The sequence below is a fragment of the Necator americanus genome, chromosome V (assembly GCF_031761385.1).
Source record: "Necator americanus strain Aroian chromosome V, whole genome shotgun sequence".
In the NCBI taxonomy this organism is placed as follows: Eukaryota; Metazoa; Nematoda; class Chromadorea; order Rhabditida; family Ancylostomatidae; genus Necator; species Necator americanus.
This window is the reverse complement of record NC_087375.1, coordinates 419817-444919: the sequence shown is the minus strand read 5'-3', so window position 1 is coordinate 444919 and position 25103 is coordinate 419817. Positions and strand designations below refer to the sequence as shown.

At 38.9% G+C, this 25103-nt stretch overlaps 2 protein-coding genes across 3 annotated transcripts; both read right to left on the bottom strand.

The window, feature by feature from the left end:
* Nucleotides 1-2696: 2696 nt before the first annotated feature.
* Nucleotides 2697-5020, bottom strand: RB195_012572 (uncharacterized protein; the record flags this gene model as incomplete). The annotated part of the gene is made up of 6 exons (XM_013447649.2): nucleotides 2697-3085; nucleotides 3910-4034; nucleotides 4113-4277; nucleotides 4339-4515; nucleotides 4582-4673; nucleotides 4979-5020. The coding sequence occupies 6 exons, from the start codon at nucleotides 5018-5020 to the stop codon at nucleotides 2697-2699; spliced, it is 990 nt and encodes a 329-aa protein (XP_013303103.2).
* A 2673-nt stretch (nucleotides 5021-7693) lies between these two features.
* On the bottom strand, nucleotides 7694-24972 carry RB195_012571 (uncharacterized protein; the record flags this gene model as incomplete). 2 transcript variants are annotated; one of them, XM_064202001.1, is made up of 7 exons in its annotated part: nucleotides 7694-7739; nucleotides 21278-21386; nucleotides 21446-21542; nucleotides 21629-21691; nucleotides 21747-21850; nucleotides 23407-23540; nucleotides 24959-24972. In XM_064202001.1, the coding sequence occupies 7 exons, from the start codon at nucleotides 24970-24972 to the stop codon at nucleotides 7694-7696; spliced, it is 567 nt and encodes a 188-aa protein (XP_064057881.1). The 2 variants fall into 2 exon arrangements, with proteins under 2 accessions (XP_064057881.1, XP_064057882.1); XM_064202000.1 differs by lacking the exons at nucleotides 7694-7739; nucleotides 24959-24972 and adding an exon at nucleotides 21164-21188 and having other exon boundaries at nucleotides 23407-23440.
* Nucleotides 24973-25103: the final 131 nt, after the last annotated feature.

The window sequence follows — 25103 nt, the reverse complement described above, 5'->3', positions numbered from 1 at the left end:
AATACTGGAGGTTACACCAGACTCATGAACTTTTTCGTGAACAACTATGTCCTTAATGGCTCCGTCGCACGCGTGGCCTGCCATTTTCCGTAGCACCGGTAACTACGTTTTATTTAGTAGCACGCAGTTACAGTTACAAGATATCTGCCGTCGGTATTTTCTGTTCCAAATTTTATTCATTCGACATTCAGTGTGACAACTCACAGTGTGTATTTTACTCCTTTTTTTGTGAAGATCAGCGAAATCTCCATCTTTTATCGGTCCTATATTTAAATATATTAATCAGTAGTATTTAAGTAATGTAATGTGAATCTAATGTTCTATTGTACGGAATATACCTGCCATAGTTCACCTATTCACCTCCGTTTTGTACTTCGCTGCACACTGATTTTGCTTCTGATAATTTTACTGTTTTTTCTTAAGTCGCTTGCCTTCAGTTGTGAAGTGTAAAGTTGTCTTAATCTTTTCAAATTTTACTCGTTAGATTGTTCGTTGGATTACGGTACGCTATTCGTTGAACTGCGGAAGTTAGAAAACGCCGAAGGATTCACGGAAAAAAGCGTGAGGTTAAAGGCGGATCCGGCTGCACGCACACGTAGGAGGTAAGTTTCTATGTGAGATGGTCGAGAAACCCGAAATTATACTAAATTTGTCGCTAGAGCGATAACGGAAATAGTCAAACCATTGGTTTAAGAGAAATGAAAATGAGTCGAAGATTCAACATAAATATATAATTTTATTCACACAATGTGAGTATTTTAATATATGCGATCACTTGTATTCAAGAGCTTTGAAATCGTTTTAAAATATCCATCAACTCAGAGATTATTCAGATGATCCACTAGTAATCAGGTACTGCAGTTCCCTCTACAAAGACACCAACCCATCTCAACGTCATCAAGTGTTGGTGATAGCTGCATCCGTCCTATACAGGTTCAATGAAAAAATAGTGAAACCAACCATTCAATGAAAAAATGGTTTAAAAAATGAATGAATGACGGATGAAATTGATATAGCAGAGCTATGTAGAGATCTTTCTTTAACCATCATGTCATTTACTTCAGGAAGATGATGCGTATCATCGTCATTGTTCCTGAACATCCGCGTAATTTCTCCACAATTCTATTTGTACAATTATTGTTATCTAATTATTAATAATTATGTTTAATTAAAAGTAAAGTAAGGATAAAGTCACTGGCGTATCAATCCACTCGGGATACGCCAACGCGTTTTACTGGAATTCGTAATCGTGGAGGTTTTGGAACGCGTGTTGGCCTATACAATGACTTGCGGAGTCTGGTACCAATTCATCGATCCCAGAGGGATGAAAGGCTTGGTTTGCACTAGGGCGGTTTCGAACCCTCGACCGTATGCCTACAACGGACCTCTGACCGACTGCGCCACACCCTATGTCTAATTATTACTTATTATTTATTATTTTTATTTATTATTTATTTGGTTATTTTTATTTGATATTTGTCAGGAATCTTACATCTTACCTAATCTGCTGCATAAAAAAAAGCCCTATCTTCCGAGTGCAGAACTGTTGGCAGAATGTCGTCTCTGTCGGGCGATAAATCGAAGAAATCGGGAAGGCCAGGTTCTGTGGATCATTCAACTCCGCTCTCCCTATTTCAAATATGATTCACTATGCGTCAGGTGGGTGCAAATCCAAACAACATCAACGATTTTCTGGCACACGCTTTGTTTAAGTCCCTTGAAATGTTAGAGACTGTCCTCCTACAACTATACACATCACAGGTCAAATTCAACATATCACAGGTTTCTTTTTGGTGTTAGCGTTAATATTTAAAAAAAAAATAACACCTACCCTTTTTCATTGATCAAGTCAACTTTCCAGCATCTCTCACAAATCAAGAAGCATCTTTTTCTTGCAAGGCATAACTTCAAAAGATATTGTAATAAAAGGAAGACTGGTTTTACTTAATGTTCTCGAGACGTTCATGCAACAAAAACGATGCAAGGATTCTCCTTTCTCTCACCATGCGTCAAAAAAAGTACAGATAAATCAATTAGTCCTTCCGCACTTTTGCAAGTATTTTGACTTTCAAATTCATGAGTTCTTAATGTGAAAAGCAGACAAATTGTTTTGCACACGGATGTAGATTTGCGACAGAATGAACAATCTCTTCACTTTCCATTTTTTTTTTCAAATTTTTTCCTACTTGCAGAAAAACTGCTTTTTGCTTGCTGCAGTGAAAAGTAGCGCTTGACGTCGAATGAACAATTGATATTGCAGAGAATGACCTTTCTAGACACTCCACCAACTGGTCTTATCGAAGAACATTTTACTCTCACAACAACGCGCTAATGCGCTTAAACAAGTTTACAGTTCCTTCGCCTCAATGTTCGATAGAGCAAGCAAATCACAAAAATTAATTTCAGGTCAAAAGCCCGGTTTCTGTGTCAGACATTACATCACCAATACACTAAAAAGACGAATAAAATTCATTACAACGAAATTATTCATTATACAACAATACAACAGTACAGTACACCCTATGAGATCGTAAAAAAATATACAGGTAGATGAAAATATCACAGATCAAAAGAGCGTTCTTTTCTCCATTTAATAAGGAATAAATCCTAAGTGAATATAATCCTATGCAGGAATTTTTTCAGTTATTAACGATTGGAAAACCATAATAGCGTCCTACTTCTGGCCTAACGTCTTCTCATTCGTCGGAAAATTCCATTTCTGGAGATTTGTCCGTCATCATCAACAGCATGAGTGGATGTCCACCATAGAGGTCGTGTAGTAGTGGTGCTGGCTGTGGTGGTCCACCAAAGGGGTTTGGTCGTAGTAGTGGTGCGTGAAGTTGTCCACCATAACGGTCGGGTGGTAGTACTTGCAGCGGTCGTCGTCGTCGTCCACCATAGTGGGCGGGTGGTGGTGGTGGTGGGTGTAACAGGCGTGGTTGTCCACCAAAGCGATCGGGTGGTAGTGGTTCTTGTGGGGGTGGTCGTCCACCAAAGTGGTCTCGTAGTTGTCGTGCTCGGTGTGGTGGTCCACCAAAGTGGTCTCGTAGTCGTCGTGCTCGGGGTGGTGGTCCACCAAAGTGGCCTGGTAGTTGTTGTGGTCGGGGTGGTGGTCCACCATAATGATCGGGTGGTTAATCGTGTAGTTGATGTTGTTGTTGATGTTGATGTTGATGTTGTTGTTGTTGTCTGAAAGCAAAATCATTTACGGATCAATTTTTTTTACCACATGGTTCACATGAAAGAAACTACGCCAATAATGCAAAATTCTTCAGGCTCTTTCTGTTTAAAGGGAAATTTTGCAGTGAATTTTCCGTAAAGAGAAACTGCAATTAGGGAAATTATAGGATTCCTTAAATTGAAAAAAAATCAAACATTTTACAGCTCTCAACTTAAAAAGGTACGAGTTTTCTATCCTCGAAAATTTTTTTCTCCATCTCTTTTCACCCCAATCAATCCTTAAATCTCGCACTCTCACAATCGAACAAAAACCTCGGAAATAAGTTCCCATCCCGGAATTTGATGTATGTTAGGAAGCAAAAGTTTTTTAAGACGTAGACAAACTCATCAATAGTGTAACTACAACCACTCATCTGTCTGCACAAATTTCTACCGGAACTGCCGGGGAAGGACTATTTGTGTACTTTATTGAGATCCGTATCGTTCACATATACAGATCACAGACATATTGCAGCATTGTATTGCAGCGAATATTTGCATACAAACAAACAATAAACAACACAACATCTGTCTACGCATTACTAGAAGGCTAAAAGTACCACCTGCGGGCATAAAACCTCCTATTGATCACTCGTAAAAATGGACGAAAAAGTACCTGCGAACATCTGTACAAGGTGTTGATTCGTAGTATGTCGCTTGCGCTGAAGTATGATCGCGGATAGACGATACCCGGAAAGTTGTAGTGCATAATGGATGTGCGATCGTAGGCACCCATGTAGTACGTACGAGATCGCGGGTAAACCTTGTAGTTGTAATGGGTGGCACTTCCGGTCACGCGGGCATCACGGTCGTCTCTAAAATCAGGGAAGGGCAATTTGACGAAGAACAATTTAACGATTACATCGGTTCAGGTCAGAACACTACTACCGTACCTCTGATGTTCATGATAGAACCCGATAATATGCATCAACTCGTGCATAACTGTTCCTCGACCGTTTACACGAAGACAACTTGGGTCGAGCTTCATCCGCGTCTCGACGTTGCCCGCCGCGGTACGGAATAGAAACGTTGTCTGGCGACCAATGTAGGAAAAACACCTGAAAATCATATGAATCAGGATCTAAGTGGATGTAACCGTAGAAATGTAGCAGTTCTAACCTTTCTAAGTTGTAATGTTTGTTGATTGCCAGGTAATATTTGTCGCTTACTGTCCGAGGCCGAAATGATATGCAAGTATGCTTGGGAAATTCAGCCATTCCCGACAAAATAATGCTCTTCTCCCAATCCGAGTAGTCCGAGGCTATATCGTAGGGGACAACTCCTCCAGGCCATAGACTTAAAAAATCACAAGAAATATAATGGAAGTGAATAAGTTCGAAGAAGAAAAGCACGAGAACTTACTGCAAAGCCCATTGAGAGGGATGAAGGGCGAGCCGTTTCGAACGAGAGTTTCCCTTCGTACTACTTCCTGCTTTTGTAGATTGGAAAAATAGCTGAACAAAAAAGAGATCGTGAAAAACAATGTAAAATTACAAGTGTTAGGGGGAAGGACTGGCGATAAAAACCTGTCCACATTACATAACGAAAAATATCCATCGTTACAACACATTGTCGTGTGTTCCATCTTTAACTGTGATGAACGTACGGAAAAGTTCTCAGAACAAAAACCAAAAGTGATCACAGCCATGTAAAAGTAGTAATTTTTGAACGGGTCAAGTGGAATTCGTGAAATTTCAGAAATCTCGTGGGTTTATAAGAAGAACAGCAACGAATATTAAAAATAGAGACTAAATCTTACCATTAAAGCCAATAGACAGGCAGTTGAAGACGTGGCTGGCATGATGATGGATTAAAGTTGCGATATGAGTAGATGAATCTGAATCTGCAGACTAGGAGCTAGAGCGACCTTTATAGTGGCCGGGTGGATAGGTGCAATCGTTGGGTGAAGAGAGAGTACAAGTTGAGAGCATCCGAAGTTAAACATAAATCAAGAGAGAGTGAGGAGAACTACGAGATGAATAGAAAAACAGACGGGACGATGAACTTCACACACCCCCGTACCCTACTGCCTAACTACTTCATAGGATATGAACATGTGCGATTCACCAGCGCGAATAGCACCTTTATTCTTTCGAAGTGAAGGACGTTGATGAAAAGTGCGAGAAAGAGTAAGTGATGAAGTCATCCTGATCAGCTGACCCGAGTTGATAGAAGCGAAAATGGTCATTGCTTCCTTATTTTTGCTGGAAATTGAGTCATAAAAACAAGTTTTTTATGAGTCTGATCCGACGAACAATTAAATTAAAAACAGATGATTGTTGAACCTTCGAGAACATCAAGTCCAAAGATTGGAAGCATAAACGGTGGAATCATTTACTTCAAAGCATCAAACACAAGTTCGTGATACGGCACGGAATTTCTATGGAATAAAAAGTTATCGTGGAAGTTAAGTTCTGGATGAGGCATTTGGGAGAATATATTGCAAATGTTCCGACTTTCCAGGCTCTGATGAAGGCGACAACGCCGAAACCCTAACCATAATAGGGACTTTTAACAATCTTGGTTATTGTTTGACAATTTCATTCGAAAAAGTAGATATTTTTTAATTTTTCTCTGAATTTTTCTAATTCAGTGCACTAAAATCAATTCTGTAGTGCTTTTAAATTCTGGAGATACATTCTTTAACGAAGCTGTAACAGCGCAGGTGTCGCTTTAGTTGCTTCTTTACATGGCGCGATACTACTATGAGGTTATGAGGACTGAAAATGAAATTTTTTTGACAGGAAAAATACAGATATCGGTTTCACATAATCCGCAGACTATTAGTTTTCACCAGAATTATAGCTGCGTTCAAAGGTTCACAGTTATATATGAAAAAGACACCAACAGTCTTCAGAGTTTAATTTCGTTAGAAATACACGAAGAAATCTGGGCCCAAGCCTAAGATTTCTCGCTAACTTCTAAGCGACAAACCAGATTTGGCGGCAATTAATGAATGTTGCATTCGACAAATAAAACATTTAGTTAACGCAAGTAACGGATACTCGACACGAGGACTTAACGTAATTTTTTAGCGTACATTTTCGGGTCGAATAGGTAGAAAAGATCGATGCTGAATTCTTTTCCTTAAACTTGACTTAATATCGATCCTATGATTTCAATACATATTTGAAAAGGTTCAAAAGGAAATTAATTTTCTTCTAACTTCCCATTTGAAATCTGGAATTGTGAAAACAATCTTAATTTCCAGTGAGAGTGAGTCTTCCTCCCACTTCCGTTATTCCGCTACTAACTCAAAGACGTGAAATATTTATGTTTCAATATTAATAGTAACAGTTACGACCACTTTGAAGATGTTGTAGTTTGTGGTTGGGACAACTGCTTCTGACCTGTGAATCCAGACTAGGATTCCAAAGATTAATTATGAAAGAAACTTACTTAGACAAGATCCAACCACAAGGACCATAAGATTTCTTGGGTGACCAGAGTAATGTCTCATCATTTCACTTGTTACCTGTTTAATAATTGTATGAACTCAAATTCATCATCGTCAGTTCGTCTTCTACTAGACTTAAGAGTTCAAAAATGTAAGTTTGGGCCAAAATGACATGAAGCACGGTGCTTATGCGTAAGTGGGTTGTTCCACACACCGCCGCAGTACCCGATGGTCCCACGTCGATTCCAGTCGCCATCTCTATCCCCCGCCTCGGACGCAGCCACTTACGCAACTGCACCGTACTTCGTGTCGTTTTGACGCTACTTCAGTTTCGTTGTCACTCACGAGGAAAGGAAAGGTTTTGTATACATTTCTAGTGCTTTTTTAGACAGACTGAAAATCGGCTGTGTTTTTATTCAGTTCCTCACGTTGAGCGGTATAATTTTTCCAGTAGTGACAGGCATTTCATCTTTTTAGTTGGTCTACGAAGGTCTTCTGTAAAACTAGAAATAGCCTCTTCTCACCGTTACGCTGATTAGCAATCAGTTCTACCTCGAGATTTTCACCTTACCAAGTCTCCATGCATCAGAATTCCAGAAAACTACAATAACTCTTGAGCTTTTGCTCTCTCCAATATCTCTGTAAATTAGATCATTCTCGTGGATTTTACAGTGTCGCGTCCGTTCATTTTCCTTGCTCCTCTTTTCCCCTTTCCCTTTTACGTATTTCCGGTGGTGGCGCCAAAACTGACGCGTCAGGAAACTCGATAAATAACTTCGGCCGATGTCAGCAGTTCCACCTTCCCACGGACCAAAAAATGATGTGACGTTCTCACGCGCAGTTTGCGTCAGCAAAAGATGTCTGATGGTGTTCGTTCTCTTTGAAAACAGCTATGGACTGTTTCATAAATTTTTAAACATACGTGATCTCATCTTTTACGATCCAGACCTTATACACCTTATACACATGCTCTTCATAAGTCGAAAACCCATCTGATCGAGGAATCCTCGCATGATGTTTGCAGAGAATGAGGACAACTTTTTTATTAGTTCTATAAAAACAATAAAAAAATAGTGATCATAAGCTGCTCAAGAGCTTTGTTGGAGTTTCCAGACCAAGGCACCTAAAAAATCTATCACTGTCGTAGATTTAAGAAATGGTGCATCTAATAGAGCATGGATTCGTATTAGAACAAATGAGCATTGCTAACAACCCTGAGCTGTTCAAATCATAGCTTTTTCGTCAATTTTTCGAAACGATTCAGAGAAATTTGGTCATTGTCAGACTTTGACACACGCAAATGCCTACATGCCTTGCGTATCCCATTTTCATTTCATTTTCTCGGAAATTAATTTCACTTTCTAGTAGAGTATAACCGTTAAGTTCCTAATATCAATGTTCTTCATGCAGAGGACTATCGTCAAAGTGGAAAAGTGTCCTCTATCTCACTTTTTCTTTACTCTGGTATGGCTGGAAATTATTCGAACCAGATCATTCATCAGCTACAAAACCAGTCATCAAAACAATATGATTAATGGTTTGGTCTTAGTTGGTTCTGCCTCAACTATGCAGTGAAAAGCGACCTGACAATTTGTTATTCTGTAATATTCTATTGGGAAAATGCTGCCCGTTTCTTTATCTCAGTCGAAAGTGTCCTTTGCGCATCAATCGGAACAGATTGGAAATTGACGCGAAATTCTTTATATAAAAACGAAAGTTCATCGATTCTCCGCTCACATCTTTGCTTCCTGCATCCAAAAAAAAAAAAACTTGGAAAGTGAAACTGAAAGAATTTCTACAACGCATGAGCCGTAGAACCAAATAACGTGGGCAACAGCTGTAGCTCAATGCATATTGCAAGATTTTTTCTCTCACTCAGCATGAACATCCTTCAAGAATCTGTTATCGATGTCCATTTCTATCAACCTCCTTAGGTCAAACATACTAGCGTATGTGCAAGGTATAAGACATAACCTCGTAGTGTACCAAAAAAAATCTGTTCAGTTCGACCGTTCGCTATTGTCGCAAAATCCTGGAAGTTATTTTGCTTTTTTTCTCATTGTAGAGTTAAGGTGCAAATGCAGACAGCAAATATGCCGTTTCGCCCTTATTTTCCAAGTAAAATGGACCTTCGACCTAAAATATTCATCTATCAAGCGAAGAAATATGGATCTATGTAATACTTGAAGGATGTTTATTGCTACAATATCACCTCTGAAAACTGAATCTGTAGCTAGAGATTTGTGGTGTTTTATAGAAGAAGGTTACTGCTACAAAAAGATGTATATACCTCTGATGTACCTCGCTACATATGTGAACTCAGATTAATTTCAACATATAGCTAAAATTACAAACTGTCCAATAAATCACCTTTATATTTCAAGAACCTCTATTGGCATACACTAGGTACATATGTCTACGACAAAGACACTTAAATGCACCTTTTCAGTTATATGCGAGCAATGTTTCCTTCATTTCCAAAATAAAGATGAAAATCACATCTAAATTCTTGGTCAATCAGAAAAAAAAACCACGTCTCTTGCAAAAATAGAAAGAAAGAGCAAATAAAAAGCTGGAAAATTGCAAAATTCCAGTGCTTCAGCTTCAGTGCGATCGTTGTTACTCTCTATTGAACAATTCGAATTTTATACGAATATCCTAGATCTTCTCACGGGGCCTTCAATTCCTTTCTTAATGAAAATCGAACAAAATCCCGGTTTGAGGAAGGGTAACGATATCTAAAGTTCGTCATGCTAGTGGTACTGTTTTCATTTCAGGGATTTATAGAGATTTCACTTCAATCAGTAAAGAATTCACGATCAGAAATTTTTATTAGTATGGAACCGAAAAATGCTCTCAATATACAAGACGTAAACAAGGTTGCACCACGCTACTATTACCGTAAGGTAAATTTTCGGTCACAATGCGCACAAGGTGAGTACAATTATTCTGCTCTTTTTTCCATTACTTTCTCTTCATCAATGTCTCTGCGTATTGCCCTTACAGTGTCGCTAATTCACAATAATGTCTAAGATCAGCACTTGTGTCATTCTTGAAACACTTCAAACAAAACGGATTTTTTAATTTAACAGAAGCAGAAATAACGAAATTTCGGTTAAATGCAGAATTAAAATGAAAAAATAGTAAGTAAACACTGTTAACCCTATCAAGAACACCACAAAAACGCTTTGCGAACTAGCTTCGCTTCTGACAATAGCGAACTACCAAGAAGGAATAATATGCGTCAGGAGCACTTCACAAGGTGCATTTTCGTGCTTCAGGATAGATAATAGAATGGTAAATACAATATCAGTAATTGAAAGCAACAGAGAGTTCGTTTCAATATTTTAGAGACATTGGAAATCATAAAAATTGCCCTGTGCCGCTTTTTTCACTTGGATTTTAGCCATCTTTTGGGACATCAAATCTTGTAAACTTCTGAAGCTGGAGAATAAGTTCTTCGATGTGTCTTGCGATTAGCCTTCTAGTTTTGGAGTATCGTCATCACTACATCAATCCTCCTTCATTTAAAGGCACCAGGCATGCCACAAAATTAGGTGCATTGGGATCTCTTCACGAATAGACAGGGTTAAAGGCATCACCCCATGAATGGTGGGGTGACGGTGGTGCAGATTTCAGGTGGAGTATTCGTATACAGGATGGGAGACTACAGAGAGGGGGGGGGGGGTGATTACGTCCATTTCTTCCCAATTGCCGTAAAAAACGGCTCGGAAGATACGGCTTCATTCGTTTTGGTGCACCATTTTGTACAAGAGGTTCGATTGGAGCACGCCAGTCTTGTGCAGCGCCGCATCTTCAGGGCCGTTTTTTACGGCAATTAGCAAGAAATGGACGGAATCACCTTCCTCTCCGTAGTCTCCCATCTCGTATACGAATACTCCACCCGAAATCTGCACCACCTCAGATTCGTGGGGTGATGCCTTTAAAGATGTCGTTCACCAGTAAGAGCGCGGTCATCCTCAATTCCCCCCATTTATTCAGAAGGACATCTCAGACGTGACACATCATTAGGTGCTTCGAAAGGAAAATGCGCAAATACAATTTCGTGATATGCCGGCTTTGAAGAAGAACATTTTTCGGAAGCCAATTGGAATGTCTTTTTGCTAGTACTGGACAACACTTTTTGTCTTAACCAAAGAACAGCAAGAGAACAACCAAATTGATGTCAAAACGTCGGCAGAACTCCCACACGACTCGTTTTTTTTGTTCGATGCTTGCGAGGAATAACAGGTTTCGTGTGGCCTTTAAAGATTGTACGATTGTATCTTCCCAAGGACAAAAATTGGAGGAAAAAATTGCATGGAAATTACTATCCATTAAGGTTGTGCGAAATTTTGGTAAAAGGTCTTTACAAGGACACCAGCGAAAGGATCCTATGCAACAAAACTCGTAAATTGAAGAATTACAAAGAAAGAGACGTAGAACGAACAAAAACGTAGAACGGTAATGAAGAATTAGTACTGAGTGCTAAGATTGTTCTAAAAGACTGCACCACCAAATGCACTGTATATGGTAGCGAAGAGATATTCATTTTGAAAAAAAGGAACCAATGTTTTCAGAGATAGCGTGCCATGAAACTGATGACCTAAGGATCCCTATTCGCAAATCTAGAGGTAGAGAAGTGTAGATTACAAATTTGAGTGTAGCCCAGCTCAATTCTTGTCGTCCTAAAAAGCGCGTGAGAACCGCTTTAGTTCCTACGAAGCACGTAAGAACGCGCTACCTTTATAAACGCTCTGGTTTCCCCAGCAGTCTATTCGTTGTTTTTCCATGAACAGACTGCTGAGGAGACCTCACTGATTTTTAATCGTTCGCTCATGGATGAAAAGTGTCCGCACGTGCCTTCACGTATCTCGTTCAAACAAACGCCGTTTTTTCTCGAAATCTACACCCCAAACTGAAATTTATCCACGGACACCCCAACACCGTCAATTTTGTCATACGCTGTCTTCAAGTATTCTTGTGTCATAAAATAAATCCTTAGGAAAAATTTAAAAAAGAACCCAAAGAAAGCTGACTAGAGAGCTGTTGCTTGAAAATGTTTGGCGCGTCCTGCCTTGCTGCATTTTTCAAAACAAGAGGGATTTTAAATATCCCGATACATATGTATTTGATTTGATTACTTGCCGAACATGACGTTACGAATTTTGCAGATCTAACGACACGTACCCACTGCAACACAAGAGATTCCCAGATTTCGACGGAGCGAGGAGTGTAAGATTTAGGAAAAAAATTAGAATTAATGAGGCGATAATACGCAGAAGACTAACGTTTATTCATTAGAAATACGTAAAACGAATGCTGTAAGCAATAATTTAGAAGCGTTCTTATAGAGTCTTCTGTTTATTAACAGAGCCACACGTACGTTGAGATTTTTCCAACAGAGAGTCGTAAAAGAGGATTGCGAGGAAGAAGAGGAAGAACAGAAATATCAGAAGATGGAAAGAAGAGGAAAAAGGAGAGGAAGAAAAAGAGGGAAGGAAAGAGAGCGAAGATTGAGAAAGGAAGGGAAGAAAGAAGAGCGGGCAGCAAGAAGGAAGTCGAAATTTCAGTGCAGGCACTCCTTAACGGAGGGCATATAACCTTCAGTAGACTAAGAACAATTTCTAGCAGAATGAAAACAGTTAACTTCATAAAATTTAGTAAAATTCTTTGGTGTGAGTTGGAAGAAAACCTATGCTTCAAACACTACAAATGGATTCTAACACTTCAAATGGAACGAAAAGCTTTCAGCCGAGTAAGTTTTGCAGTCCAGTGAAAATGTTGATAGTCAGGACTTATTTGACAGATTCATCCTCAAGTCTCGAAGGGAGAATTAAAGGAGAAAAAAGGAGAAAACGTAAGAGAAAAAACCGCTAACAAATCCATTTTAGATATTTGTGTTTAAAATAGAGTCTCCTAATAGTCCAATAAAAGATTAAAGAAAGGTTATTATTTATACAACAAGAGCTTCGAAGCAAGTACGGCATAAACTTCTGAAAGGGGAATTTGCGGGATAATCTTGCAATTTTTGTTCCAAAAAAAGCGAAAACTGCAAGTAGATGAAATAGAAGAAGATAAAAATGAGTAGGAAAATGATCAAAAGTCTACAATTGTGAAGAGATATGAAAAGAGCACAAATGTAAAATACATCTTTAGGTTAATTTCACATAATGCTTCGTAAAAGTTTACAAAAATCGAAAATTGTTTGTCTTTCTTCAAGAAAAAAGAAAATATTATGTATAAGAAACGAGTTCTAAACAACCCAGTATCAGGAGATGATAACCCAAGTTTTTTCATGGAGAAAAAACATCGAATAATGCAACAAATAATGCATTTATGCAAATAACGTGATAAAAACTGCGAGGATTCAGAAATGAGGTGAAAAATTCCCGAAATTCAAAAAAGTAGGATTCTTTTGAAAACCGATTTTATTTTTTCAAGTTGTCCGGCACTAGGAATTCAATATATGAAATTTCTGCAAAACGGAAAATCCCATGACAGGAAAAATCTTCGCAGGCTGATAGAATAAGAAGAGCAACAAATAGAAGCATGGACTCAAGCAAAACTTTCATATTTACCCAACTTAAAGAAAACATTGCAGATAATTCCCTATCGCATATTTAGATGTTATAACGAGGGCATCGATAAAATATTAAGGTGTTTAACTACTCGTTTAGGTGGCACAACGCGATGAAGCGCTGCCCTTAAGAAACCGATCAGGCATGGTCAAGAGCGTGATTGGGAAAAAAACCCTACTGAAAATGATACCTATTCTACGGGGGACCCTCTTGAGATGCACCGCCCTTATATCATTGTTTTTAATATAGCCACTCATATAACGATCAAAAATTAAGGTTAATAAATAAAATTAAAGGAACAAACTGGACGCTTAATAAACGAAAATAAAACAAAGCAAAAATGAAATATATAAAGAATACTAATTAAAAAAAACAATACAATTAAATAATACTGCTATAATAAATGTTAACATATAGTGCTATAAGTAAAATAAAGATATATGATGCAATACAAATGCCACAGACAGCTCACTGGAAAGATCAGAAAAGCCTAAATACACGTGCCCACATATAAATTGAAAACTCTGACAATATATGTTCAGGAGTTCGATCCCCGGTGGTACCTTGATTTTAGCAAAACGGAAAAAAAAACTACTGAAAAGTGCTCTTCACCGCTAATTTATCTAAAATTACGAAATTTAAGCGTGATTTAGAGATAATTATAGCGATTAACATTGATTGGAAATGATTGCTGGACTGGTCGGACTTTGTTAAGTTGAAATAAATATTTATAGCTTGCCGCCAAAAATTTAGAAAGTTAAGCGAGTGTATTTTGTTGAGGAAGGTTTGCGCTGTTAAACAGTTGTGTTTTCTTTTTTAGAGACCCTTTGAATTTTTTTTTTGAAACTTAGTTGAGAAGAAAATGAGAATTTTCAGCAAATTTCTCAAGTACTTCTCAACTAACATATGAGAGGACGAAAAAAATCTTGAAAAGAGAAAAACTGAATTATGACAAGAAAAATTCTTGTCTGCGATATATTCTGGAGCGAATCAGTTTTCATGAAGCACGAGCTGAGTTATTGGACTCTGTTCGAGGTCATACACATCTTGAATGGCAGCCGAAAATCCAAAATTTTGCACTTTTGTGCAAGTACGATGGCGTGGTTGAAAAATCTGCTGCCATATTTTGACAGAACATCAACGAAAACGCTCGGCTGCAAATTTTGAGCTCTGTACGTGTTCTGGTCCTCTAAAAACGTGGTTGAGAAAAATTTAAAAATATGAAAAAATCTCAACTGGTTTTCAGGAAAAAAATTAAGAGAGTTAGAAACACCTAATTTCACCTAAATGTAGGAGAAATCTGTCTCTACAGAAGAGAGAAATTACACTGCATGAAATTCACTGTGAGCGTCCTTATCCAGCAATTCGTGGCGTCTAATTTGTACTAATTTTTATCCCTATCTTTTAATGTAGATCCCTTTTTCTCGCTTAGTAATTATAAATGGCATCGAAATTGCTTTTTCAAGACGTAATATGAAAATTCATCATTGTTGGATAAGAAATGTCGTCATTAAACTCTTGAACGCTAAATGCAAAAGGAACACTTCCGTTACGAACTAATCACTGATAGTTTCAATGAAACGTCCCCACATCGCGCAGCGCCATACGCCGACAACATCGGGACAATCACCCGGGCTCTCACTAAAGTAGATACTATGTATATTCTTGGAACACGATTTTACACGCCTTTATCCTTTTCTCCTTTTCCTCCTTTTCTCTTTGCTCTCTTCATTTCTTTTCTCCTCTTCCCTTTTCCCCCACGACCCTTGTTGCTATCACACCCTTCTTACAATCCCTTGTTGAGAAAATCACAATTCACGCCTGACTTTGCGGTTAGGTGCCAGTCGCTGAGAAGAGCGGGATTTTTGCATTCTGCGCAAGAAAAGGTTAAATGAGAATACTCCTCGTCGAACAATGACTTTCCACATTATTACTCAAAAGGAATTTCGACGATATTACAGTGCTAAGAAAGACATCTACGTCCGTAGGTAACAGTAAAATTCGGTGCCAAATTGACTGCACAAGTTGCTGAATAACGAGGTTCATAGCGAATTTCACACAGTAAAATTAAAAACGGAAAGTCTACTGGTAATGACAGAAATAATGATCAAATAGTTTTGTCCCTCAGGAATCCATGGTCGGAGAGGTGATCTGCATTGTCCATGTGGATAGTGCAGATCAGCTCTTCGGTTCCGAAACGATGAAAGGATAACTGAACCGTAAACTCTTTTTTTTGTGGAGAGGAGCAGTGAATCAGTGATAAGTAGTGAAAAATGGTATGAAAACTTGGATTTTGTTTACCCTAAAATTGTTCCCTTCCACCTCCTCCTTTTTACTTCCTCTATAGAGGGTGTCTCGCGTCGTTCTTCGCTCCAAGACGGTTCTAAAAAGTTCGTCTAGTCGACGACATGAAGGACAACTGCTATGCTTCGAACGTCACCCCTGAGTACTTTATCGGTTATTGTGGAAAATTGAGCAATGCAAGCGGCCAGTTGCAAGATTCCTACTACTCAACTTTGCCATCGATCACAAGTTCTTCACTTCGTATTTTTAACAAATCTCAAATACAAGCCTCCTCGGGACATTCACTGGGAATCAGGGTGGATTTTCATATCAAGACTGGATATCGAGACTAGTGGATGACTTCTGTTATTGATGTCGCATGGTAATAACGAGAACACCATTTAAAAGGATATACTGCATAGCAAAGTTCTGCTAAAGCTAGTTCGGAATTTAATTGATTAATAAATTAATTTATTTATTCTTGACATCTTTAGTTCTTTCACAAAATGTCTGGGATCGCTTTTCATCGCAAAGTTCAAGCAAGTTAGGCGTGCATCTGTGAGCACCGACTTCTTCAGTTGCCTAGACGGCTGGTTAACTTCTTCTGGCCTCGGATACGCCACAATGAAGAAATTTGCACGGAATTCGACATGAGATCCGACGACCTACGCGTGTGGAATATTAACATCTTGCCTCCTGTCTAAAGCTAACACTGAAAACTATGCTCTCTTCTTTTTCCATGTTATGATTCCAATTAAAGATCCTGATCATTGAGCAGCATATTTTGAGGTTGCCCTTGAATTTATGCTAGAAAAGGGTCACTTCAGAGCATAGTTCGCGAAGCGGAAACGGAAAGAGAAGAAACTTTGCCTTGATATAAAGTTCAACGGAAGTATCATGTTCCGCAGAAGGTGGCGCAAGGAATGGATCTTGCAAATTCCTGCTGAAAAGCGAGCAAGTTTGCATGGCCACGTTCAAGGACGATACACGTAAGCGAAAACGGAAACAATCAAACAGGGCAATGATACAGAATCGCCGACTACGTCAAGTGAGGCAAGAAGCAGGAAAATAAAAGATAAAGGATAAAAGTGTCGGCGTTAACCAATCCGCTTGGGATTTTCCACCAGGCTGACTTCAACTCAAAAACGTCTGGGGTTTACGAACGTGTAACTGGCCTCTACAGTGACCTGCGGGAGCTAGCCGATTTGTCAAGTCAGTGTTTTTATCCTCCCGGACAAGTCGGGTACCAATTTATTGACTCCGGAAGGATGAAAGCATTGGTTAGCACACCTCTGGTCGATCGTGTTGACACAATTGGACCTGCTACCGACGGGGCTACACCCATCCATAAGTAGGAATATAATCGCTATTGAAGGAATTAACAAGAAGGAAGTAATGAAAACAACTGCGGCGAGAAACCACAGCAAGAATTGTCGTTCAACGGTACAACGTCGTGTGGTGAGCGCTCCACATTTCAGATTCATCAGAAATCTTCTCTGCTGCGTTCAACACGCTAGTTTTGTATGTGAACAGAAGACAGCTATCTCCCATAAATTTGCAATCATTCCCGCAATATAAGAACCACACAATTACAGAACATAATTAAAGTTTCTTCTAACGTTTTCAGTTCCACTTGTCGTGCTTACTCAAAAGGATCGTTGTTAACCACTTAGCTAATTTTTTTTTCGGACGAACACAAAGTACTCGCTGCAAATCAAAGCGCTGAAGTTAATAAATTCTATGTAACTAACAGAGTTGAGCTTAAGTCAACATAACTTATAAAAAGACGAGAACGCCTCAAGAAAATGAACATCAAATCCCGAGCTACAATATGTTTGCCTAGTGGAGAAGGAAAATTATGTCAGTAATTTCGGTTTCGTCTAATTTCCATGGAGGATTTTTTTTTGCGTGAGCAAACACAGAAAAGAGTAAAACGGTACACATCCACAATTATTCTTTTTCAGTTCATTATAACATAATTGCAATGTTTTCTTCGTACACAGTCATTATGCTGGTCGAAAAGTACCAATATGGGCATTTCACTAGGTGGATGGAGGTCCGGAGTTCCACTTAAAGTTCCTTATTCGCTACTGAGATAACTTTCTCAGCGTTATTTATCTTCATTTCTTTTCTTGGGCTAAATTCCTAAAATACTAATTGAGAGTAACATAGCACTACAGTAAATAGATATTTTTAGATGCTTTTAGGAAGTGCTAATTCAGAACGTAAAAGCGCACCTTCCTGGTTTTGAATGGAAAAGATGATGGTCAGCATTTCGAAGGTTGATCAAAATAAACCACAACAATAAAAGGTGTGGAACTGGTCAGAGTTTGGACACTGCAAAATACGGCAAAGGGGAGAAAAATCAGGATATGGAGCTAATCCATACGCAGCAACGCACAACATGTGCAACTCAGCATTTCCCCAAAAGTGCACGAATCCTATGCTTTTTTTGAAGGATAAGTGACAAACTGGTTCGGCTAAACGAGTACTCGATTGCTGACTATGAGCAGCGCGAATTTCTAAAAAGTTCGGATAGATTCAATGAATCCAGTCAATCCTTATAATCTACTCCACATTTTCAAATGGGAAGTGAATAGGCATGAGCTCTTTAAACGGTGACACATTTGCTGCCATCACCAACACTGGTGCTTCGTATGGCTTTGAGTTAATATGATCCACAAGAGTTTTGCAAACTAATTTTACAAATAGAGAATGAAAAATAATGTGCACAGTGTTGATCAATCCCCTTGTGGATGCTCCTGCGCGTTCAGCTTCAGTTCAGAATCGTTTGAGGCTTGCAAACACGCATGCGCAGAATATATTGAATAAATAAATATAATAATAGAATATATAAATATAATATACACAGAATATTGCGAAGCCCATTCTTTTCCTTTCTATCCCTCAGAAAAGCCCGATACAACTTTATCGATCTCGCAAGGGTGAAATTCTGGGTGTGGAACGGTTTAGAACTGTGGACCGTGCAGTCACAAGCAAAGTTCTCCTGATTGTGCTACAGTCGCCTATTTTAAACACATTAGAATATTTTAGTTACACTACTATTATTACTGTAAGAAAATCGTTAAAAGTAGAATTCAGGAACGGCCCTGACTGATTTCGTTTGGCACCGTCAAGGACACAGTCTAAAAGATTCAGTCATCACACTGTTTGATTATTCTCCGTGACGGATCGGTAGATATAAACGTAAGCAACAGATTACCTAGCTTATTTGGTGGCACATACCGCCCATTTCTTCATTTTTCACTCTTAATGACAGCAACGTCTAAAAGATACAACTGAACTTGTACATGAATAGAGATTTTTGAAACTACCATTATATTTCGGACAAGAATAAAATCCTGAGAATTCCTCGAATAGAAATTAATCGCATGTGAAGAGAATGAGATGCGGCTTCTTCAAACATAACTCCTGCAATTGCAGTTTAGAAAGTACAAACGACGGTCATGGGGTGGATGACAAGCGACAAAATCCTTCAATTTCTTCTCTCAATGTTGCAGCAATGTCCGTCTTCTGTTACACTAGTGCCAGCCAAAAGTATTCATAAACACTGTTGCACTCAATTTTTAGTGACCTTTTCGAAATATTTTCTGCTCAATGATGACACTAGTTCAAAATTTAGTTTTTTTTTTCAAAAAAAAAAGAGAAGAAGAGGAAAGTCACAGCGATATAGATTTATAAAATATTCATCTCAAAGTCTGTTGTTCTTGAACAGTGACCATGAATTGATATTGTCAATGTCATGATCAAGTAATAATGATATTTATATGACAAATTGCATCAACCTGGAGTGTAAGATTGGTTTATTTTATTTAACGAGTAGATAGAAGATAGAAGATTAATGGATTTAGCTGCAATAATTCTGTGGTACAAACTCGCATTTAATATTTAAGATAAATGCGAATGAGAATGTGTAGCACAGCATAGGTGCGATAGGGAGAAACGGGACCCTCCTCAAATGAAGGGTGTTTTGCTCATGGAGTGCAGCTCAAGTGAAGAGGGTCCTTTCGCCAACCGTCCAGAAGTGAAGGGGATCATTTCGCCAACCGTTTAAAAGTTAAGGAGGTCCCTTCCCCAACCGTTCACAAGTGAAGGCGGTCAGAGCACCGGCTACGAATATCGCATCTACGTAGCACAGAACTATTTGCAACAATAGAAAAAGACTATTCCTGTTATGCATATTCTAGCAGTTGAGTGCTTTTTCTAACTTTGCCTTTTCTCGTGCAATATCTTTCCCATTCGAACTTTTCCAAAAAAAGTGATTCAAACAAATTCCGTACAGCACACACCCACCACTTCTCAAGGTCGTCTAGCTCATCATCTAGGAAGTCGAAATCAAGGGTATGAAAGCGAGGAAGTACAGAAGAGGACAAAGAAGGGAAACGATTAAAAGGATCAGTCATTCTCAAATTAAAAGACATCGGAAGGAACAAACGAATCAACAGTTGAACCGAACTGAAACTGCATGTTTCAATGTAAACCAACCCGGGCAAAAAGACCATGACCGACAGCGCTAATATCATTGCAAAGGGAAGAAACTAGAAATTATGGGATTCTCAGAAATTTGTTATTTTTTTGAGTACTCAATTTTCACTAAAAACAGAAAAAAAATGTTCTTGTTGCGTCTGCCGAAACCTCCGTTCATTTCTTCTCTCATCTCTTGATTTTTTATCCATGAAACTGGCAACCCTCACCCAGCCGTTTGGTGACAGCAAAAAGTAGGAATGCGCCACTATTCATCGCAATCATTTAAAGGCGTCACCCCACGAATCTGGGGTGGTACGGATTTCAAGTGGAGAGTTTCTACACGCGGTCGTAGATTATGGAGAGGAGGGTGATTCCGTCAATTTCTCCTTAATTGGCGTAAAAACGGTCCGGAAGATACGGCGCTTGCACAAAGCTGGCGCGCTCCAACCGAACTCGTTGTAGAAAATAGCGCGCCGGAACGCTCGAAGTCGTATCTACCGGGCCGTTTTTTACGGAAATTAGGAAGAAATGGAGAGAATCACCCTTCTCTCCCTAATCTACGACTCCGTATAGGCATAACCAACCTAAAACCCGCACCACGCAGATTCGTGGGGTGATGTCTTTAATGTACTACGAAGAAATGAACTGTATCATAAGTTCGGAGGGTAAGACCCAAAGGGATAAGGAGTAAGGAACTGAGAGCTAATTTTACATCGTCTAGACTTACAGTAGAGTGAAACAATGAAGCTTCAAAGAATATGTACTCAGCAATCCTATGAAAATAAAAAAAAAGAAAAGATAAAAGAAGATGGATAAAGAAGATGGACAGATAAGCGGATGGAAAACACCTCCAAATTGCAAAAGACAGGTCCACCACTTGAAGACAGTGCAAGAGGTGATGATATTTTCGTTAAGTGAGTTTCGACTTAGAATTTGTGTGATGAAAAGTAATTATGTATTTCAGGAACTGCTTAAACGAGTGAAATAATGTGCAGCACGTAGCAAGCGCTAGATATCGGCAGAAGAAAGAAACCTCTCAACTAGAAATAACGAAATTTAGACCAATTGCGAGCAAAAGGAAAGGAATGCCACGCATTGGTGTCAATAGCGACACCTCTTCATGTGGCAAAAGATAAAAATTTATGACCAGTTTCAATACTGCGCGAGATGAAAACCCGAATTCTTTAATTGAAAGCTATGAGATGAGCAGCACCGAATACCTAGGGGAATTGGCAAAAATCATTTTAGAAGTACCATTTTTCATCCGACACATTAACTGGATCAATATGCAGCAAAAATTACAGCGTACCTATAAAAGTGAGCTAACCGAGCTATTGTCGCCCGAAAATGCTCTTTTTCTTTCTCCGAAAACACAAGGTCTAGAATTTTCTCCAGCTGTGCAGCATCTCCTAGTTTCCCTGGAAAAAACAACAATAATTCAAAAACAAAAAGATAGATTACAACTAAAAAAAGGCACCGTATATTATGATGAGCTCATCGTAGACAGAGGCTCTCTCCTGAGTTCGAAGTTGCAGCAGGATTGAAAGATCGAGCAATGAATGCAGCACCGCCACCTAAATTCAGCTTTGCGATTTCTGATCCAAAATTTTGAACGTTCGTGTCCGATATGCGTAACAACGGACTCGAAAAACACACTGACCGTTCTGAGTTTGGCAGCCAAATCGAGTATGAAACGAAGGTGAGAGGGATCCAAACGGTTACCCTGTAAATACGAAGCACTGTGACCATTCAGAAAGCTTGGAAGACAGGATTGAAACCTTCAGCGACTCGACGAACTCAGCTTTACGACCCAGTTCGAGTTGGATAAAACCTTTAAGCCGCTCGAGGCTGGACGGTAAGAAGGTCTTGACTACGGCTTCGACTGGAAAAACGAGATAGAGAAAAAAAAGAAGAGAAAAATTGTGAGAATCACTTCACTGCAGAAATACTTCAAAATAATTGTATGAAACAAAATTTCTGCGATTATTGATGACCAGGTACAGTGCTGCTCGAGCAAGAAGTATGCCCATATTTTCACAAGTAAATTATAGAATCTCGCTGACTCTCTGGTTACTGTAAACAGAGTCAATGCAATTCTTTTATTTATTCATAGAAAGGCGAGACGCTTATTTATTTATTTGTTTATTTATTTATTGAAAATATCTACAGGTGTGCATTAAAAATTTGAATGTATTGCCGGATTCAGTTGACTACGCTTATTCACGTTTATCTATAGATCACATTAACTTATGGAAATTATCACAGAGAAATTGAATGCAAATTTGAAGAAGAAAGAAAGAACTAGCTTCCAATAATGTCTTCTGTTAAAATGTAATGGATTCGACGAAGTCAATTCGATAAAATGAACGGATTCACTTCGAAAAGATAGGCCGCAAAACAAGTAATTGAAGTGCCACCTAGACTGGTCCTATCGTAAAATCTAACAAGGCAACGGTTTCGGTTTATAGCAGCGGGCTGCAACTACAATGTACAAAAAATATTGAGTACAGGACTACAGTTCAGGAATAATGAGGAGAGCGGATCGCCGCTCATTAAAAGTCTGATGATTAGAAAAACCATTCGAAAGCATGTGCAAAGCTTCTGTGAACATATTCTCTAGTGATTTTTAATCTACAATATTATCTCTGATAATAACAGGTGAATGTGGCGCGGTTGGTAAGAGGTTCTGTTGTGACTACACGGTCGATGGTTCAAAACCGTATTAAAACCAAACAAGCTTTTCCCTCCGAGATTGATGAATTGGGACTACGCTTGTTTGGGAGGATCAAAACCCCGATTTGATACATCGGCTAAAATAGCAAGTCAGGCACAGGTTCCTAAACCTCAAACGAATCTCAATTGAAGGGACACCTTGGAGCATCCTAAGCGGATTCATTAAGACAGGGACACTGGCTTCCTGGCTGGATTAAAGGTTAAAGGTATCATCCCACGAATCTGGAGTGGTGCGGATTTCAGGTGGGTTATGCCTATACGGGATCGTAGATTATGGGGGGAAGGTGATTCCGTCCATTTCTTCCTAATTGCCGGAAAAAACGGCCCGGAAGATGCGGCGCGGCGCGGGCACAAGGCTGGCGCGCTTCAATCGAACTCGTTGTAGAAAATACCGACCCGGAACGTTCGAAACCGCATCTTCTGGGCCATTTTTTACGGCAATTAGGAAGGAATGGACGGAATCACGCTCCTCCCCGTAATCTACGACTCCGTATAGGCATAACCCACCCGAAATCCTCACCACCCCAGATTTGTTGGTGATGTCTTTAAACAGGAACATCCACAGAAGAACATAGATTTCTACGTAACAAATCTCATCTTTTCTCCATAAAAAAGGAGGTAAAATCCAGTGTTCACATAAGATAGGTATACAGGTGGCTACACTAGCTTCTAGTGATCCTAGTCGTCATCACAAAGGAACTAAACCTCGAGAGATTTCTTCAGCGTTCTGGTGCTTCATGGCAGTGTGCAGCAAAGCGTGCAACGTTCGCGTAAGCGATTTTACTCTTCCAAGCTTCACTAGTTTCTCCAGGATCGAAATTGCCTCGGCGATTCCAGCTCTAAAAGGATGATCATAGGGTTATCGAGTAGCCTCCAACAACTACACAGAATGTCGTCTCTAATATTCAAATGAGAATGTTATTTGAATGCTAAAATTTGCAAATTCGAATGCGCTGAAAAGATCGAGGTGTTTTTGCCAAGAACTTCGAATGAATTCATTTGAAACTTTCCACGAGAGCTGTTCTAAGTGTCAGTTCCTGATGTATCATAATGGAGTGCAGCATAGCATGGATGGCGGACTCCCAGAAACTCCACGGTTGAATACTCGTCAATGATCAATGAGGATGCAATAGAACGAGAACTAAAAGTATTCTTGGGACTGCGAAATGTCTTTCTACAATGCTCTTAACAGATGGAAACAGCTGTAAAATAAAATTTTATGTGAATAAAAATTAATCTGATTGAGTGTGAGATGCGCGCGGAGCCTCTCATTTAAAAAAAAAACCAGTGTTAGGTATTCCCCCATCAAAAACTGTCAAGAGAAAAACAGCACAGCCAACCAAGATTTAACTACAGCAGCTCTGGTTCTTCGCAAATATATCGTTTCTTACATTAGTTTGGGGGAAGACAGTTGTTTTTTTCAAACATTTTTCACTTTCGAAACGTGGTCTACAAAAAATAGTGCCTCCAAAGCGGTCATACATTTGTTTTATGACTCAAGACCTTTTTTCTCGTGTGTGTGTGAGTTCCTATCCACTAAAAACGTGAGGTTGTAGATAGCAGGGAAGCTTTCCGCTTTTCTTTTCGACTATAAAAAGAGCTGTAAACGCGATATTCATTGCTCTTCAAAGGATTTGTACTAAAAATCTATACTGTTGTGTTACAGTCACTTCTTAATGGTGTAGACACAGCAGAGAAAAGAAAAGAGATGAAAACTGATTGCTTGTTCGCTTTCAAAAATTCAAGTATTTTCACAACCAGAACCGTAATGTGCCTTCTTTGAATAGTCATAAAAAACAAATACTGAGCAGTTTAAACTCCGAAAAAAAAAGAAAAAGAAAAATCTCTTTCTCAAGAAAAAGCTAAAATAATCTAGTGTTCCAGAAGTCTTGATGATAGATTATGTTAATGAAAGGGCTTTCCCCTTGTGATTCAACATCACAGGAGTAATTTTTGTTTTCGTATCACAGTTTGCAACCGCGTTCAGCGCATTACAATTCTACAGGAATGTGGTGCTTCTACACGAGCAATTTTTCTATTGGGTCCAGCAGAAGTTCCAGAACTACGTAGCCAACAATCTCATCTAATGGTTAATTATTTAATAATTGTTAAATATTTATCAAATAATTAATCATTACATAAGATTGTTAACAATGTAACAAAAATGTTGACAATGTAATATAAGTTTATTTAATATTATTTAATAATTAATGTTTATCTTTATAAATCTTCCTATCCGTTTTATTGTCAAACCAACTTCACACTGTCCATTTTGAAGTCATACTACTGTTTGATGGTGTTTGTTTCATAGAGAACAATATGTCATAATAATTTCTGTGGATTTTATCATTATCAGAAATATCTGCTTGGTTTAATATCTCAGGATATTCTGGAAGGGTTCA